The 20622-nt window shown below is 42.3% G+C and overlaps 1 protein-coding gene across 1 annotated transcript in view; it reads left to right on the forward strand.

Annotated features, from left to right (window-relative positions):
- Positions 1–20622, forward strand: part of GFRAL (GDNF family receptor alpha like) — a 118720-nt gene that overhangs the window by 69122 nt on the left and 28976 nt on the right. The window contains exons 6-7 of the mRNA XM_077487816.1: positions 4387–4717; positions 6988–7238. Of these exons, the coding sequence (XP_077343942.1) occupies positions 4387–4717; positions 6988–7238 (582 nt within the window). The remainder of the gene's footprint in view (positions 1–4386; positions 4718–6987; positions 7239–20622) is intronic.

Raw genomic sequence — 20622 nt, forward strand, 5'->3', positions numbered from 1 at the left:
TCGTGCTGACTCTCCTATGCCTGGGGCACCTGCCTTTTGGCAGTCTCAACGGTCTTATTCGTCTGGTTTTATTTGTACTGCCAGTGGATCCAAGATGTGGACAAGCAGTGTCAAGATCCACTATTTCCGAATGGATTTTTCAGAGTGATTGGTCAAGCTTCAGCTTAAAGAAGAAAATTCTTCCTTCTCATATTAAGAGCAGACTCATCCAGGGTGATTAGTGCCTCTTGGGTGATGCTTCATCAGGCCACCATGGCTCAGATCTGTAAGGCCGTGACTTGGTCTTCGGTTCATATGTTTGTCCGATTTTATCAAATCGATATTAAAGGTGATGAGGATATTGCCTTTGGGCACAGCATATACTGCAGGCTGCAGTATGAGTCCTCTGGCCTCCTGTTTTTTTTGTTCTGTCTCCCACCTTCAGTTGCCATTGCTATGGGACATCCCATATAGTTATTACTATGGCTCTGTGTCCCCTGATGTAAGAAAAGAAAATAGGATTTTTAAAACCGCTTACCTGTAAAATCCTTTTCTTTGATGTACATCAGGGGACACAGAGGTTCCTCCCTTCTTCTTCTTATACACTTATATTGCTTGGCTACCAAACTGAGGATTCCCATTAGTGGGAGGGGTTATATGGGGAAAATTCACACCTTAAGGGGCATGCCAGTGTCCAGCACCTGATACGCCAATATAACCCATATAGTTATTACTATAGCTCTGTTTCCCCTGATGTACATAAAAAAAGGATCTTACAGGTAAGCCGTTTTAAAAATCCTATTTTTTGAGATTTCTGTTGGTCAAGAGAGGAGCGGTGGAGAAGGGAGTCGCCTAAGTGATGCATTTCACAATTTTTTAGTCCTAACCTTCCAGGGCTGTCAGCTTCCACATCTCAATGGCAGTGTCTGCATCACATGGTGAATGATTATCTAGGGGTCAAAAGAGAGATGGAAAGCTTTCTAGTCGATGATCCACTGGCTTCCTGGGTCATGAGAATAGACCACTGGCCAGAACTTGCCAAGTATGAAATTGAGCTGCTGGGCTGCCCTGCATCCAGCTTGCTTTCCGAACGAGCATTCAGTGCTGCTGGAGGTTTTGCTACTGATAATAGAACATGTCTATCCACAGACTCCATGGACTGTCTGACATTTATCAAAGTGAATCAGTCATGGATTACCAGCAGCTATGAAGCCCCTGATGCCGATGTCGCTGATTACGTGTTTTTGGGATGTGGATACTCTGCAGGATTTCTAGGCTGTCTTACATTGTTGGTGTTGATTTCACCTGGAAGAATTTTTTTGGGTGTAGATTTCATGGGCACAATTAACATCCAAAGACCAATTTTTCCACACCTGTTTGACAGCTGCATATCATTTAAATTTTTGACAGTAAGGCCAATGCTTGCTTTCACCAAGAGTGCCTCAATAAGATTACGGTGTCAAGGCGCCACTGACATCCAAAGATCAATTTTTCCACACCTGTTTGACAGGTGCATATGATTCCAATTTTTGACAGCAAGGCTAATTCTTTTTTTTTTTTCAAATGTTTTTATTGAAAGGTTTTACAGGAACAAAGTAAGAGTAATGCACGTAAAAACCCATTATTCATTTTTCATACAAAGAGATCTTACAATGAGCATATTTGTACAGGTACATAAGACATATCAGGGTGGAAATAGATATGAACATTTCAAACATAGAACAATACTGGTAATCACAAGAAAGGTAAGCGGCGCAGTCCAGCACCCTCTAGACACCCCAAACGGGCTCAAACTGTGTTGAGGATGTAGACTACCCCCCATCCCCTCTCCTTCTCTAAAAGTGTATTTTCTGGTTGTGAACTGTAATGTATCATAGAATTCCTATACACGAAACAACAAATGTGAATCTGCACATCCTGTAGCATACCGGTCTTCACTTCGAGTGATAGCTGGGAGGAAAAGCTAAAGATATGAAAGGGGATGGGGATTAAGGACCTCTTTCACTTGGTGTACAATCTCCTCCATCCCTTTTGTTATACATCAAAGCCATTCTGCTATTGTAGGAGGATTGAGGTTACGCCAATGGCATGGTACGTACATTTTCGCTGCATTTATCATATGCATGGCTAGAGAGCGGCTGTAAGTGTTTATCAAAATGGATGAGTGATGTGACAGGATTTGTGTCAGGGAGAAAACTAAGGAGAATGTTGTGATGTGGTTGGTACGGCAGTGGAGTTCCTTCCAAAATGGTTGGATTTGTGGACATGACCACCATATATGAAACAGTGAACCTTCAGCATCTTTGCATCGCCAACATTTGGGCAAAACCATAGGGTAAATCTTATGTAATAGTGAGGGAGATCAGTATACCATCTTGAAAAAAAATGAAATCCATTTTCTTGGGAAGAAACATTAAATGTTCCTTTGTGTATGCATGTGTACATATTTTTCCAATCATCATCTGTTAAGTCTAGGGAGAGTTCCTGTTCCTATTTGCTGCTTACTTTATTGGATTTGGAGTTGTGATTGGAGAACAGCATCGAGTATGTGTCTGAAATTAAATGTCTTTGGGGCTCCTGTTTGTTGCAGAGCAATGTTTTTTTATTTGGAAATGTCGGATTTGGACGTAGGTCCAAAACAGAAATGTGTGTGTTGTCATGCACGAGGATAGTGAGTGAAGGGTTATGAACTGCCCTTTGTCAAAGAAATGTTCCGTGTGAATGTCAGTGTGTGACCAAACATCAGTCAAAAATGTATCAGATAGATCAGGAGAGACGTGAGGATTATGGCGTATGGGGGTCATAGGTCCTGGTATTGAGAAGATCTTATGTGTTACACTTCTTTAAAGATGTCTAAGGTGTTACTTATTAAGGGGTGGGATTTGTATGGTAGTTGTATGTGTTCCTGGGCCATTCAAGGGAGTTGGTGTAAGGGTAGGGAGGAAAACGAGTGCTCCAACTGAACTTTGACTTCAGAGTGTATATTCCAATCTATTATCCTTGTAAGGTTACATGCTTGATGATATTTAGCAATGTCAAGAAGGACTTTGCCACCTTTCAGTTTCGGTAAAGTTAGTTAGTCATGTCTTAATCTAGATCGTATTTTACCACATAGGAAAGTGATGCAGGCTTTCATCAAGAGTACCTCTACAGGGTTATGGTGTGAAGGTGACACCGACACCCAAAGACCAATTTATCCAAAGTCTATGGAAGAGACACCAGAATTTATACAAAAAATCTCTAATCTTGTGCACTACATTGTGGCCTCATCATACAGACTGACTCCTCAAGCCTTTGCTTACAAAATAAGGAAAGCTTTCAGGGGAAATGTCATTTTTGTGGCTTTTTAAATGCAATTATTGCTGCAGCAGCTTATATACACAGTACAGATATGCCACTTGACAGGTGGACAAGGGGGATCCCCCAGGCACTATATTAAAAGGATTTTTTCATTTTTTATGCTTTCACTTTAAGCATCAATAAATCACTGCTCATTTAAAAATTAAGTTTTTTTATACAAACTTTTATACAAACTTTTTCTGATTGATACATGTACCCCAGGGCAGTACCCGGACCCCCATAACCATTTTGTTCCCAATATAAGACTTCAAAATGGAAACTTTTGATTTTTACAGCTCGGGTCCCATTAGACTTCAATAGGGCCACCCCAGTTACCCGGCACCGCTATCACATTATCTGATCCTGTCCATCTAGTCTGATTGGCTGCAGTGCCATATTTGAATATGATAAGCTCAGGGTCATGGGCTTGTGATAATGTCTGGTATCTAGATCCTTGCCCACCTGCGGTGTTACCTGTAGATGCACTCCTTATTTTTGACCTCTGCCTTATACCCTTACTACTATTTTGGATTGTTGCCAACTTGACCTTGGACTATTTACTAGATTACAGTAGCTCTGTGCCTGATCTGAGTTTGAAAGTATTCACTGGATTATGCTTGCTCAATGCCTGTCCTGACAGGAAGCTCCCTTCCTGGCCAGCACTCACAGCGACAGGCACATGACTTTATTCCACTACAGCCTGAGCATCTCACACACACATCCTTGGTTCACTATAACAAGGACAGAGTATACAGCTTTCAAGAAAGGTCAGCAATGGTGCTTCTGCATTTCTTAGCTGACAACTCACTTTAATATCATAACTTGAAATGTTTACTATTAATTGAGGTGTAGCGGTGAGGTGTAGATAGGTTTACATAACACATACTGTAGTTAATTATGAGCAACTAACAATTGACAACATTTTAGATTTGATTTGCTAAAGTGTGCACTGAAGCAATGTGACCTATAGTGCTGATTTATATAACAAATATGAAAATTGCCACCTAGGTGTCAGTGAATTTTTATGTTTTTACAAATGATTCTAATATTTTGACTTTCCCTTTTCAGAATATGAAGGTCCAATGTCTTGCTTAAAAGTTGCACAGCTTTGCATTGGGGACTCTGTATGCAATAAGCACTTGGCCGTACTTATGAAATCTTGCCCTGTTAATGGAAATACATGCATTGTAAAGGACTGTCATAAGACAATGCGCTCATTCTACGAATCTATGCCTTTTAATGTTTCCCAAATGCTGGCTTTTTGTGATTGTGACCAATCTAATGAGGATTGTCAACGTGCTGGAGAAGTGCTTCACAGCAGATCCTGCACAGCCCACACAGATATACCCGATTCTTGTGTTCGTGTGGTCAATAGCTGTCTTGAGAATGACCTGTGCAGGTTAGTCAAATCAGAACCTCTAAATTAACCACGTGTGTACCAGCCTGTAATACCCCTTCATTACCAGGTAATTTTGCAGTTCTCTGTGGTATGATCGTTTGACTGACAATTACTCTGTCATGCAACATTGTATTCAAAAGAGAATTCTTTTGGTGGTATTTATTTTTTCTATTTATAATTGTATTTTTATTAAATTTCAGAGCAAATACAGTATAATCAAGCATTGAAATAATCAATAAGCAGAAGTGAATATAGATTATAACATAAACGTTAACTGGTGGTATTTAATAATTGCTGTTTTTTTGTTATTTTTTTACTATAAAAAAGGGCCCCAATTAAAGAAAAAAATAACTTTTATTTTTGTTAAAATAATAATGCCAGAAAAGTATGAAAATCCCCAAATAACCCTTTTTTTAAAATAGGCGGACCAAGGTAATCAAATTTTTTGCCACAATCTTGGGGAAATTAAGAAACATGCGGGTACTGAGGGGGTTAAACATGGAGCTTGGTAAATGCAATGTACAGGTCGTACATAGTGGAAGAAGGCAGTGAAGGGATTAAAGGAGTTGTAAAGGCAGAAGGTTTTTTTTTTTTTATCTTATGCATTAAGATAAAAAATCCTTCTGTGTGCAGCAGCCTCCCCAGTACCCGATAATATTTACCTGAGCCCCATCTCTGTCCAACGATGTCCACTAGTCCCTCGGTCATCCAAGACTCTTCCTCCTGCTTGGCTGAGACACAGTAACTGCGCTATTGGCTCCCACGGCTGTCAATCACAGCCAGTTAGCCAATCAGCAGAGAGAGGGTGCAGCTCCATGTCTAAATGAATTTGGGTGCCTCTAAAGCAAGCCACTTGCTGTGGGGGCACTCAACAGGAGGGAGGGGACAGGAGCAGAAAGAGGGACCCAAGAAGAGGAGGAACCAGGTTGCCCTGTGCAAAACCAATTACACAGAGGAGATAAGTATAACATGTTTGTTATTTACTTTACAGTCACTTTAATATACTGGTAGCATACAGTAGGAGGATGGAGATGGAGGGGTTAATGTTCAGATGGGCAGGATAAGGGAGGTGAGGGGTTGATTTTACAGGTCTCTATGGACTGTATTAACTGTATTATGGCTAGTATGTGTAGGAGAAGAAGGGGCAGGAAAGGGTTAAAAAAAAGTCATAGAAACAGAATGAATGAATCAGCAACTGCAGCCACCAATCCATTCATCCAGTCCCAATTGAGAAGGACTGATCTCTCTCCTTCCCCTGTAGTAGGGGGAAGAGGAGGGATCACCACTGTAAATAACAGGTGTGATCACTGTGATGACCACTGAGTACCCTATAGTCCCGCTACTCAAAAAAAAATTATTCCAGAATAAAAAAAAAACACCCAAACAATGTCCCTTGTTAAACAAATAAAAATCCCTTGTAAATACATAGTTAATCAAAATTCTGCCATTCACAGACTCACCAAAAAAAAACCTGACGATGCAGCACACATAACCAATCCCAGTGGTATTCATAGGTTAATGACAGCTTCCCAAGCAGTCATCAGCTGAATAACAGAAGAGGCGTAGAGGGTGATAATGTCTTTGCCCAAATATAGCCAATGTCCATATTTGGGCAGTGATGTCGCTGCTATGCCTTTGCTTAAGTGGTTGGGATTCCTGGTGATGTTAAGAGTGGTTCCTAAGGAGGTACCGGGTGCAAGCACTCATGACTTCCTTAGGAACCAGTGACAGTGGGAAGCTGCCATGACTGATCCTGGCTAGCTGCTAAACTGAAAAACGAACCAGGAATCATAAAGTCACCTGGGATTCTGGGCTGATGTTTTTTGTGACTGTGGTGCTGTGGGGCAAAATTATTAGTTGGTGAGTCACTGTGGCAGATCATCTTGATTGACATTAGGTCTATATTGTTGGCAGACATGATCGATGCTGAATTTACAAGAAAACCTGCAAGTTGCCAATCTTCAACACAAACACAATAGGTGTCACACAATGACATCTTTAAGATCTAACTGGATTTTTTGAACAGATGGCACGCACTGCAGCCTTCCACTTGGAGCTGCCCTCTAACAAGTTTCACCCACAGTGGGGCTTAGTCATAGAGAAACAGCAAACAGACTAGGCTCAGCTTAAACAAATGTAATCTTGACATTGGGCATACAGAACTTTCATATCTAAGATCTTAGGTGTAATATGTATTAAAACATATATTGCCATATATCAATTGTTTATAAAATTGGAATGCCTTCACTTACACAATCATATTTCTGCAGAGAAAGATATGAAGTCTATCAGTCAAAATGTTGGGAACACACTAGCAGATGTCAAAATGAAAGGAGCTGTTTGCTAGGCTTAACCAGAGAGGACCCGACTTGTTCTGCTAGTGAAGAATGTCGAGCTGCATACATTGGAACTTTTGGAACAAAACTGCAAACTCCATGCACTTGTGACCCAGAACATGATTATGAGGAACATCATTTGTGTCACTTGTATTACCACATACTGAATGGCAGATCCTGCTTGAGTAAGTTACTTTATTACAGTTATGAATAAGTATTTGTGAACCATTATATACGTTCTGGATTTCCACATATTGACTTCTAAAAAGTTATCTAATCCTCATCTAAGTTATAATAGATAACAATGGCAGGCTTGTTTAGTAATGAACCCGCACATCATTTTAATATTCAAAATATTTTTTGAACAAATTAAAAACTATGCATATAAAACTCAACTCAAAGTGCAAGCCATGACCAAAAAGACATTGCACTTTCATCCTTCTGCGTTTTGACAGATAATCATTTGGTACAGCTATTTAGTCATTAAACATGGCATTTTGTCAGTTACTACTGAGTGAGCAAAAGTATTGCAGCTGCTACAGTATGTATCCATGAATACTTTATGTCGATCTTTAATCTTGCTTTAACTATGACAGAATCTATGTTTGAATAAAACACTGATAATAATAGCTTCACGATTTCTCCTTTGGAGCTTTATTTCATTTTACATTTTTCAAACACGTGTTACAATCTGCATTTTTGGCTGGAAAATTACCTAAACCCAAGCAACATTATATATTCTCTAAAAGCAGAGACAAGGAAGAATAAAAAGATGGTAGTTGCAATTTTTATGACACACACAATATTTGCACTACTGTTTATCACATCTATATTTTCAGGAGAAAAATATACTAAAATGAATGTTACAACATACAAACACAATTGAAACCCCATGTTTTGTGTACAAAATAAAAAAATGGGGTTGTGTTGATTAAATAGATAACAAATGTGACAATTCATAAATTGGATGCTCTTGCAAAATGGCAACTTTTTTTTATTTTTTTGGCGGAACTCCGCTTTAAAGAGGAAGTAAACCCTGATGGGTTTACGTCCTCTTTTTTTCCCTGCAAAGGTAAAGCATAATGGACTACTATGCATCGCATAGTAGCTCATTATGTGTCACTTACCTGACACAGGAGCCAGCGTAGTCGCCGCTGTCCCCTGTAGTCCGCCGCATCCATCTTGCTGGTGGCGTCTCGCAGCTCCGACGAATCACAGCGGCGAAGCCGCAATGACGTCACTCCCACGCATGCGCACGGAAGTCGCGTCTCGCAGCTCCGCCGCTGCCATTCGGCGAAGCCGCGATGACGTCACTCCCGCGCATGCGCACGGGAGTCGACAAATTAGGCAAATCCATTCTTGGACTTGCCGCATTTAGTGCGCCTGCGCGCCGCTGTCTACGGCGCATGCGCCGTAGACAGCGGTGCCCATTTTCGGGCAAATATCTCCTAAACCATATAGGTTTAGGAGATATTGCTTGGACCTACAGGTAAGCCTTAATCTAGGCTTACCTGTAGGTCAAAGTGGTTTGAAAGGGTTTACTTCCTCTTTAATAACAAGTGGGGAGCTATCAATATCACTGCACTGCCTGCACACTGTTTTTTTTACTTTAGCTTCAACATTAGTGGGTAGGGACAGTGACCCATGGTAAATGGGTCCACAGCTGGATTTGGGTCACGAGAGTATTAAAAATGGAGAAGCAGCGACTATTATGCCCCGTACACACGATCAGACTTTCCAACAACAAAACCATGAATTTTTGTTGGTTCCGACTTGTCTTGCATACACATGGTCACACAAATGTTGGCCAACAATTATAAGACATATGTGATGTCTCCATTATGAATGCTAGTTTTACAAGACCGACCGATTCCGGCTCGTACTTGATTCCGAGCATGGGTGGACTTGTGTGACGGACTTGTGTACACATGATTGGAAAGTCCAACAACAAACATTTGTTGGTGGAAAATTTGAGAACCTGCTAGCCAACATTTGTTGGCCGAAAGTCCAACAACAAATGTCCGATGGAGCATACGCATTGTCAGACTTACCACCAACAAGCTCACATCCAACATTTGCCGATGGAAAATCCGACCGTGTGTTAGATTCCAAATCCGATTATTCTTACCTTTCACCTCTCACTGCTTGCTTGAAGCTGTGGCCACTCTGACTATTATATCCTGTCCACCGTCACCTTCTTTGTAGGGACTTGTCTCCCTTTAAGCCCACTTTTAGCAGGCAGAGTTGACCTGTGTCCAAGGGATGTAAGTTTGACCTGCCTTGTTTAAACATCAAAATAATTAAAAAAAATACATGAACTCTTAAGCCGCGTACACACGGGCGGACTGTCTGGCCAACTTAGTCCGTCGAAACACATTTCAGCGGACAGTCCGCTCGTGTGTGGGCTTCAGCGGACTTTTTCAGCGTGCAGTCTGGCGTACTAAGTATTTCGGAATTTCCGTAATACTGTCCGTCATACTTTGGTTTCAGCGGACAATCCGCTCGTCAGTAGGCTAGTTCGACGGACTAAGTAGGGCGCATGCTCAGAAAGGATTTACACGGCGAAAGGTTGCATTGCTGTGTATTGGACTTCCTATTTCTAGTCCTGTCGTACGTGCTGTACACGTCATCGCGCAAGCTTTCGACGGACTGTTTGTGCATCCGTGTGTGGTCAAGTCCGTTCATTCGAAAGTAGGACGGACTGTCCGTCGGATTGTCTGACGGACTAAGTTGGCCATACAGTCCGCCCGTGTGTACGCGGCTTTACATTTTAATAACTACTCTCCACATCTTATACTAGCAGCAACTTCAAGTTAAAAAAAACCTCTAATTGAATATCAGCACATTCCAGGGTAAAAACTATTAACTAAAAACATCACTTTATAAGAGAAATCATATGTATCACAGCAGAGCTCCTAACTAATATTTATTGGCCCTGCTGGTTCTTAATAGAAGAGCATGCTCAAGATGCCTTTAAATAGACATATATAGAATATATCCAACTAACCATATATTCTCACTAACTAGAAAAGGGGCTAGAGATAACCAGATAGAGAGTTGGCCGGGCTTTCTGCTAGAGTGATGAGACAGTGAGAGACAAATATAGAAGGATATATTTTGTATGTGCTGTATGTTGCTGAATATACCCTGTGTGTTTTTTTTGGAGAACCAAGGGGGCTAAAAACTATGGGATGCAACTTGGCGAGCAAACCGACTCCTTCCAACCCAGTAGTCAAATTTGTGTAAAAAAAAAAAAAAAATTATGCAAAATTCAGGCTAAAGCCCCATACACACTGTCAGATTTTTTGCTGATTTTTTTCCTTCAGATTTACCAAAACCACGTAGTAGAAGGGCCTGCCTGATTGCATACAAATTGAAACTCCTAAGGTTTGACCTCATATTATATGGATTTGGTAAATCTGAAGGGAAAAATCAGCAGAAAATCTGATAGTGTGTATGGGGCTTTACATCCTTAAAATGTTATGAGCATAACTTTCTTTGTGGCTTCAGCTCTTTACACTAAGTTGATCACCCTAGCGGCTATTAAAAACAGTTTCATATAACTAGTTGATAAAATCAAAGATATTATGTCAAAGGTGCCAAACACAGTGCACTATAGGAAGTGTGATGTCTATCCAACACGTGATTGCAGACAAGACGCGTCATTTGCGTGCTCTTGACCTGCTTTGCGGCGCAATGCAATGCATCTGAATACTTCCTTCCGTATGTTAATATGGTAGCCTTGTTTTTGATTGGCACCGCTGGGCGGTGCTTTCCCTCAAAGTTGAAAAAAGGGAGAGAAAAAAACTGCGCTAAGGGGAAACATAAAATTAATCATTAGTCGTATGTGATACTCTTAAAAATGAAAGGTTTAGCTGCAGCTTAACTGTGTCACATAAATACAGAAAAAACAAAATGAAAAATAATAAGCCGCGCTTAACTCACACAAACATCTAATTGTGCAAAAATACAAAACGAATCGTGAACTGTTAATAGCCTCTATATATAAACTGATATACACTTATATCATGAATAGTGAAAAACGTGTATGTATTATAAGCTCAGGCCGTGCAAATCACTCATTCCTTGCAATATAAGATCACGTTGTATGTGCCTATAATGATATAAAAAAGAACCACCCAGTGTGTAAACAACAAGTCCGTATATATGAACCACAGGAAACTACTTTCAAAAACTGTGAGTAAAGTCCTCCACAGATGAACCACAAGAATCATAGAAGATCCACTGCTGGGTCCAATTAAATAGTGCTTGATCCACCACCAACACACGATTAAATTTGCCGCTTACCAGAAAAACATGACCCCCCGCTACAGAGGGTCACAAAAGACCTGTAGGTATAGATTCGTCTTCCAGCCAAAAGGGGTCCTCAGTATTCTCCTTGTGTCACCGCTCCAATAAGGGTTATATAGAAAACACTCCCAGACGTCTTTCTCAGGACTCAGGGCAGGAACATCAAAGCCATAGAGGAAAAATAGAACTCCAAATAGTGTAAAAACCCTTTATTACTGAAGATAAAAAAGTAAAATTGCACTTACAGTGTATAAAAGATCAAAAGCCTTGAGTCCGTTGCGCCGGCCGGACGCATACGGACAGACCCATTCTCCTGGAACCGTTACAAACACGAGGTGACGTTTAGCGTATCGCTCATCAAAATTGTGTCATCCAGGGGCACGAGCGGCACGCTGCATCACCTCCATTTATATTGTCTCTAGCCCTCCAGGCCTCACTCTGGGCACCTGGCTGTTCCCGCCAAAACCAAGCCCCGTTCCCATATCCAAATCTGATTTGCCGGGTCCTCCCCCCAACCTTGATCCCACCAATGAGAACGGTGGGCCACTCAGGGACTAACTAAGGCCAGGTTACAGCCCAACCCCCCATAAAAACCAAAAATTTTAAATAAAGAATTAGAAATAATAAAAAAAATTTTTTTATTATAATATGTGAAAATATAAAAAATAAAAGTAGAAAATAATGAATTTTTTTTTTTTTTATATTAAATAGGCGCTCACCCCACATCAAATGGAAACAGGACTATTGCCACACCGCTATCACTCTGAAGCCCTAAAAATTGAGACGTATCAAAACATTGTTAAACCCCTAACCAGGGAAAAATTCTTTTCGATATCCCTCCTATATATGTCCCGTAAAGCCGCCGGCCCAGAGTGTGAATCTAGTGGGAAGAGCTCACAATATCATATAGTAAACATAATAATGAAATGAAATTTAAAACAACTGACACCATTATCCTGATATACAACAATATGAAACTGTATTCACCATTCTTTTATGTTGTATCTGTAAAAGGACAAATAAAAAGATAATGTTCGACACTGTACACAAAATTGAGTCCTAGGGGACATTAGTTGCAATCAATGTCAGAAACCTTACACTAAATGGAGTTCCAAACTGCTCATAAAGTGCTCACAAAATATAGACAGGATGTGCGCGCCTTCACAAGTTATTAATGAAGGCGTTCACATCTGTGTCGACATTCAAGCCTAACGGAACATACAGTGGTGTGAAAAAGTGTTTGCCCCCTTCCTCATTTCCTGTTCCTTTGCATGTTTGTCACACTTAAGTGTTTCGGAACATCAAACCAATTTAAACAATAGTCAAGGACAACACAAGTAAACACAAAATGCAATTTGTAAATGAAGGTGTTTATTATTAAAGGTGAAAAAAAATCCAAACCATCATGGCCCTGTGTGAAAAAGTGATTGCCCCCTAAACCTAATAACTGGTTGGGCCACCCTTAGCAGCAACAACTGCAACCAAGCGTTTGCGATAACGTGCAATGAGGCTTTTACAGCGTCCTGGAGGAATTTTGGCCCACTCATCTTTGCAGTATTGTCCTAATTCAGTTACATTAGAGGGTTTTCGAGCATGAACGGCCTTTTTAAGGTCATACCACAACATCTCAATAGGATTCAGGTCAGGACTTTGGCTAGGCCACTCCAAAGTCTTCATTTTGTTTTTCTTCAGCCATTCGGTGGTGGACTTGCTGGTGTGTTTAGGATCATTGTCCTGCTGCAGAACCCAAGTTTGTTTCAGCTTGAGTACACGAACAGATGGTCGAACATTCTCCTTCAGGATCTCTTGGTAGACAGCAGAATTCATAGTTCCTTTTATCACGGCAAGTCTTCCAGGTCCTGAAGCAGCAAAACAGCCCCAGACCATCACACTACCACCACCATATTTTACTGTTGGTATAATGTTCTTTTTATGAAATGCAGTGTTCCTTCTACGCCAGATATACTTGGACACACACCTTCCAAAGACTTCCACTTTTGTCTCATCGGTCCACAGAATGTTGTCCCAAAAGTCTTGGGGATCATCAAGATGTGTTGTGGAGAAATTGAGACGAGCTTTGATGTTCTTTTTGCTCAGCAGTGGTTTTCTCCTTGGAACTCTGCCATGCAGGCCATTTTTGCCCAGTCTTTTCCTGATGGTGGAGGCATGAACGCTGACCTTAACTGAGGCAAGTGAGGCCTGCAGTTCCTTGGACGTTGTTGTGGGGTCTTTTGTGACCTCTTGGATGAGTCGTCGCTGCGCTCTTGGGGTAATTTTGGGCGGCCGGCCACTCCTGGGAAGGTTCACCACTGTTCCATGTCTTCGCCATTTGTGGATAATGGCTCTCACTGTGGTTCGCTGGATTCCCAAAGCTTTGGAAATGGCTTTATAACCCTTTCCAGACTGATAGATCTCAATTACTTTCTTTCTCAATTGTTCCTGAATTTCTTTGGGTCTCGGCATGATGTGTAGCTTTTAAGGATCTTCTGGTGGACCTTACTGTGTCAAGCAGCTCCTATTTAAGTGATGCCTTGATTGTGAACAGGTGTGGCAATAATCAGGCCTGGGTGTGGCTAGAGAAATTGAACTCAGGTGTGGACAACCACAGTTATAGTATGTTTTAACAAGGGGGGCAATCACTTTTTCACACAGGGCCATGATGGTTTGGATTTTTTTTCACCTTTAATAATAAACACCTTCATTTACAAATTGCATTTTGTGTTTACTTGTGTTGTCCTTGACTATTGTTTAAATTGGTTTGATGTTCCGAAACACTTAAGTGTGACAAATATGCAAAGGAACAGGAAATGAGGAAGGGGGCAAACACTTTTTCACACCACTGTAGGTCCTAAACCTGTATATCCAGGCCATTTCCTGCCTGGAGATCTCCCTAACGAGTGACCCGCCCCTCCAATGGGGTCTGTACTTGTCAATGCCCACATATAACGTATTGGAGGGGTCCCTGTTGTGTACTTGGTCAAAATGGTCAAAATGACGCGACACCGGGTGTTTATCAAAACCTCTCCTAATGTTCCCAATGTGTTCATTGAGTCTCGTTTTTACTGCCCTTTTGGTCCTCCCTACATACTGGAGGCCGCAAGGGCACTGTATCAAATACACTACTCCCTCAGATGAACAGGTAATGAATGATTCGATATTATACGATCTTAGTGTACTCGTTAATCTTCCTGTCCCTACAGCTATTTAAAGTGCAGATCTGACAGTTTCTGCATTTGTAATATCCCTTCATATCTTGAAAAAAGGATCTATTGACCTCTGGGGGGTCGTGCACACTTGGTGCCACACGGCTACCCAAAGAGGATGCCCCCTTGAACACCACCTGTGGTTTAGTTGGTAAAATAGTACCAAGGACTGGATCACTTGTTAGCAAATGCCAGTGTCTCTGTATTAGTTGTTTGATACTGCGGTGCTGTACTGAAAAAGTGGTGATAAATGGGATCCTATTTTGTGCCTCCGCGCCCACGGGTCTCCTATCCCCTAGCAAAGTCGCCCTGTCTGTCGGACCGTCTCAAGTGCTTTCGATAAAGAATCGTTGCTGTATCCCTTTTCTAAAAACCTGTTTGAAAGGAGGGTTGCCTGATCCTCAAAAGTGCTGATTTCAGTGCAATTACGTCTCAGGCGCGTGAACTGCCCCTGAGGTACGGCCCTCAACCAGGGTTCGTGATAACAACTGTCCAAAGGGATATAGGAATTGCGGTCAGTTGTTTTAAAAAAAGTGGATGTTACAAAACGGTTGTCTTCTATCCTAATTTTCAGATCCAGGAAGCAAATCTCTTCCTGGCTGGCCTCAAAATTGAACTTGATGCCCCTGTTGTTCATATTGAAGGTGGCCATGAACGTGTGTAATTCAGTCTCCGCTCCGTCCCATAGGAGGAGGACTCATCGATGTAGCGTGCCCATAGGGCCACTTCCGGCCTCCTGGGAGCATCAATGACGTCCTCCTCCCATTTGGCCATAAATAGATTGGCCAAACTCGGGGCATATTTGGCCCCCATGGCCACTCCCCTATCCTGGCGATAAAATTGATTATCGAACCAGAAATAGTTATGACTGGCTGCGTATTCCAAGAGTTCCATAATGAACTCAATCTGTGTGGATACAAGGCCTGACCCCCTCTCAAGATATAATCTGACCGCTTCCAAACCCAAACAATGTGGGATAATGGTGTATAGTGACGTCATATCTGCCGTCACTAGCCATAAACCCCTCTAGGGGGTTAACCTGGACAAAATGTTGATGACTTGTTTAGTGTCTTAATGTAGGACGGCATAGTCTGAATCAATGGCTGCAGAAAATGGTCTATGTATTTGCCCACAGTCTATGCCACTCACTATCGGGCGTCCCGGGGGGCAAATTACACTCTTATGTACTTTAGGGAGATAATAGACAGGCGTGCGGGGAGCATGTGGTACCAGAAACAGCCTCTCTTTCTCATTAAGAATCCCCTTTCGAAGACCCAGATCAACAATACTCTCAAGGGTCTTTTTATAATTCAGGACAGGGTTCCTATTCAAGATGGTATAGGTCTCGCTATCATCTCAGATACAATGCATTTCTTTTAAATAATCCTCACGATCCAACACCACGACCCCCCCCCCCCCTGTCCGCTGGCCTGATAACCAAGGATTTATTAGTGCAAAGCGAGTCTGGACCAACCTCAAGGTCCTTCTGCATTCTGACTTTCCTCACTTTAAGTGAATCAAGGTCACGCAATACCACATCTCTAAAAACCTTAATATTGGGTGGTATAGGGCCTGGGGATTGAAGAGGGATGCATTAGAGAGGTTAGAGTGTTGGAACGCTGACCTACTCCTTTCTCCATCCAGAGTTGTGTTGCTAAGCATGTATCTTTTAATATTTAGCTTACAGACACATTTGTGTATATCCATATATGTCTGGAACTTACTCATGTTTCTTGGTGGGGCGAATTTTAAGCCTTTATCCAATAATCTTTTTTCTGGGTCCGACAAAACCTGTTTGCTCAAATTGAAAATACCCGACCCTATGGTCTCCTACTTTTTAGCTGACTGGATTCTCCTCCCCCCTCTGCTTCCTCTCTTCGTTCTACGGGCCTTTTTATACCCCTGTTGTCCCTGTGAAAATCCAAATTTTGGCCATCTACCCTTCTAGGAGAGTCTATATGTTGTGAGGGCCTACGGTTATCCTGTCTCCATCTGTGACCTTCCCTCCCACCCAGGGAATCTAAGTTTCCCTCAAATTTGCAGCATCACTTCCGGCTTCTCTGTGCCAGTGACATCCATTCAGCTCTGTGGAACGCACTGCCCGAGCTGTGTTTTTTTATTCTTCAGTATCAAGAAGTGAACTTGCAGCCACTCTGTCTCTGGTGCTGTAACTGCATGCAGGTAAGCAACAGACCTATTTCTGGTAAAACTCAATTTTCTTTTCATACATCAGGGGACACAGAGCCATAGTAGTTACTATGTGGGTTATAGGGCCACTAATAAGTGATGGACACTGGCACGCCCGAAGGAAAGAAGTGCACTCGCTATATAACTCCTCCCACTACCGGGTGTCCTCAGTTTTTTCTCCATTGTCTAAGGTGTTTGTCACAAGTACTTTTTGGTAGTAAGGCCATGAAGTTTTACTGGCAGGGTGCTGTTGCAGGTCCAGGATTGTGGGTAACCTCCAGGTTTCCCTGTTCCTGAAGGTTTCGGAGCCCTCCGTGAAGGGTGAAGATTGGGTTTATCTCTGATAACCCTGCAGCGAGGAAAGGCAAGTGGAGATTTTCTCCTTTTAAGTTATAATGTTGTCATGCCTATGTGTCACCACTGGGGGCTATACTGAGCACTCACCGCCTGATGTTGGAAACTTTGATAAACTGTGCTGTGTCAGAAGCCTTCATTCCTCCTCTCCTCCGGCCACAACAAGCAGATCATCCTATAAGAAAGGGGGGACTGGTTCTCCTTCTGCGCCTCCAATGTTGGAATCCTCCCCTTTGAGGGGCCTATATGCCAAAAGCAATTATTAAAAAACAAAAAACGACAAACCGCGAGGCCACTCAGTGGTGATTTCTACCCCCCCGCCACCATATCAGCTGTTTGCAAGGCACCTGAAGTCCACCGCTTGCGTGGGAAAACCTTCTTTGGAAAGAGGGGGCGTAAGTAGCGCGGGGGTGGGGCTAATGGCATCAGATGCCGGCCGCACGTGGAGAAAGTTTTTAAAGCACTGTGTGTGTAGCTGCTGCTGGCCATGGAGGGACACATGAGCAGAAGGTGGCTTACTTCAGGTTGGCGACCCAGGCATTTCCTTTTGACACATTATTACTTTAAGTATAATACATTTTTATTGAAAATTTCCAAGAAATCTTACATAAAGCAAGACATGGAATAAAACAAAACAATACAGACAAAACTACCGTGTCATACACTGTGTAATAGAAGCAAACATATCGTTAACAATACGTGTAAATTAGAAAACTATCCAATGGTGAATCGATGGACAAAATAGAGCCTGGATATATACGTCAAGACACATTATTAGAATCCCCTTTCGAAGACCCAGATCAACAATACTCTCAAGGGTCTTTTTATAATTCAGGACAGGGTTCCTATTCAAGATGGTATAGGTCCCGCTATCATCTCAGATACAATGCATTTCTTTTAAATAATCCTCACGATCCAACACCACGACCCCCCCCCCCCCCTGTCCGCTGGCCTGATAACCAAGGATTTATTAGTGCAAAGCGAGTCTGGACCAACCTCAAGGTCCTTCTGCATTCTGACTTTCCTCACTTTAAGTGAATCAAGGTCACGCAATACCACATCTCTAAAAACCTTAATATTGGGTGGTATAGGGCCTGGGGATTGAAGAGGGATGCATTAGAGAGGTTAGAGTGTTGGAACGCTGACCTACTCCTTTCTCCATCCAGAGTTGTGTTGCTAAGCATGTATCTTTTAATATTTAGCTTACAGACATATTTGTGTATATCCATATATGTCTGGAACTTACTCATGTTTCTTGGTGGGGCGAATTTTAAGCCTTTATCCAATAATCTTTTTTCTGGGTCCGACAAAACCTGTTTGCTCAAATTGAAAATACCCGACCCTATGGTCTCCTACTTTTTAGCTGACTGGATTCTCCTCCCCCCTCTGCTTCCTCTCTTCGTTCTACGGGCCTTTTTATACCCCTGCTGTCCCTGTGAAAATCCAAATTTTGGCCATCTACCCTTCTAGGAGAGTCTATATGTTGTGAGGGCCTACGGTTATCCTGTCTCCATCTGTGACCTTCCCTCCCACCCAGGGAATCTAAGTTTCCCTCAAAGTTGCAGCATCACTTCCGGCTTCTCTGTGCCAGTGACATCCATTCAGCTCTGTGGAACGCACTGCCCGAGCTGTGTTTTTTTATTCTTCAGTATCAAGAAGTGAACTTGCAGCCACTCTGTCTCTGGTGCTGTAACTGCATGCAGGTAAGCAACAGACCTATTTCTGGTAAAACTCAATTTTCTTTTCATACATCAGGGGACACAGAGCCATAGTAGTTACTATGTGGGTTATAGGGCCACTAATAAGTGATGGACACTGGCACGCCCGAAGGAAAGAAGTGCACTCGCTATATAACTCCTCCCACTACCGGGTGTCCTCAGTTTTTTCTCCATTGTCTAAGGTGTTTGTCACAAGTACTTTTTGGTAGTAAGGCCATGAAGTTTTACTGGCAGGGTGCTGTTGCAGGTCCAGGATTGTGGGTAACCTCCAGGTTCCCCTGTTCCTGAAGGTTTCGGAGCCCTCCGTGAAGGGTGAAGATTGGGTTTATCTCTGATAACCCTGCAGCGAGGAAAGGCAAGTGGAGATTTTCTCCTTTTAAGTTATAATGTTGTCATGCCTATGTGTCACCACTGGGGGCTATACTGAGCACTCACCGCCTGATGTTGGAAACTTTGATAAACTGTGCTGTGTCAGAAGCCTTCATTCCTCCTCTCCTCCGGCCACAACAAGCAGATCATCCTATAAGAAAGGGGGGACTGGTTCTCCTTCTGCGCCTCCAATGTTGGAATCCTCCCCTTTGAGGGGCCTATATGCCAAAAGCAATTATTAAAAAACAAAAAACGACAAACCGCGAGGCCACTCAGTGGTGATTTCTACCCCCCCGCCACCATATCAGCTGTTTGCAAGGCACCTGAAGTCCACCGCTTGCGTGGGAAAACCTTCTTTGGAAAGAGGGGGCGTAAGTAGCGCGGGGGTGGGGCTAATGGCATCAGATGCCGGCCGCACGTGGAGAAAGTTTTTAAAGCACTGTGTGTGTAGCTGCTGCTGGCCATGGAGGGACACATGAGCAGAAGGTGGCTTACTTCAGGTTGGCGACCCAGGCATTTCCTTTTGACACATTATTACTTTAAGTATAATACATTTTTATTGAAAATTTCCAAGAAATCTTACATAAAGCAAGACATGGAATAAAACAAAACAATACAGACAAAACTACCGTGTCATACACTGTGTAATAGAAGCAAACATATCGTTAACAATACGTGTAAATTAGAAAACTATCCAATGGTGAATCGATGGACAAAATAGAGCCTGGATATATACGTCAAGACACATTATTACTTTACCAGGCTGGGCATTAATAGCAGCTTATAGTGCTGGACTATAACCTAGCAGTGTACATTCTTTGGGCGCCTCTGTTTTTGTGCTTCAGGCTATGAGTGGAAAAGGGACCAGGAACTCCTCTAAAGGGTTCTAAAAGGTCAATGGTTTCTCAATAAACTAAGTCCATTTCCAAAAGAATGTCATCCTCCTCAGAGTGATGCGGCCAGTCAGATTGAGTCATCAGGGGAGACTGTTGTTGCAGCAGCACTAGACACTTCAGTCCCTGTATATATCACACAGGAATTTTTTTTCTCTTCTACCATTTGTAATTTGGAAAATAAGATTGATGCTATGATATCTCTCCATAGTGGGTCTAAACATAGTAGATCCCCATCCAGTGCTCAGGACCCTCTTATTGAGGTGCAAGGGGCAGGGGATCAGGAAGAACTTCCAAAAGTTTTGGAAGATACTAATATATCCTCTTCTGGGGATCCTAATATAGAGGGAGGAGCAACAAAATACAGGTTGCTTGTGCACTCTCTTACTAGTTTGGTTCGTCTAAAACTTTTTTGCTGCCTGCAGCGCAGGCTCTTGATGAACCCACCTTTGGTTTGGGATCATTAAAACTTCCCCCATCGGGGGTATGTTTTTTCCCATTCATTTAAGGCTAAAAACGCTTTTGTATTCTGAA

The sequence above is a fragment of the Lithobates pipiens genome, unplaced genomic scaffold (assembly GCF_037356315.1).
Source record: "Lithobates pipiens isolate NorthernLeopardFrog02 unplaced genomic scaffold, aLitPip1_a1.2 Scaffold_18, whole genome shotgun sequence".
Classification (NCBI taxonomy): domain Eukaryota; kingdom Metazoa; phylum Chordata; class Amphibia; order Anura; family Ranidae; genus Lithobates; species Lithobates pipiens.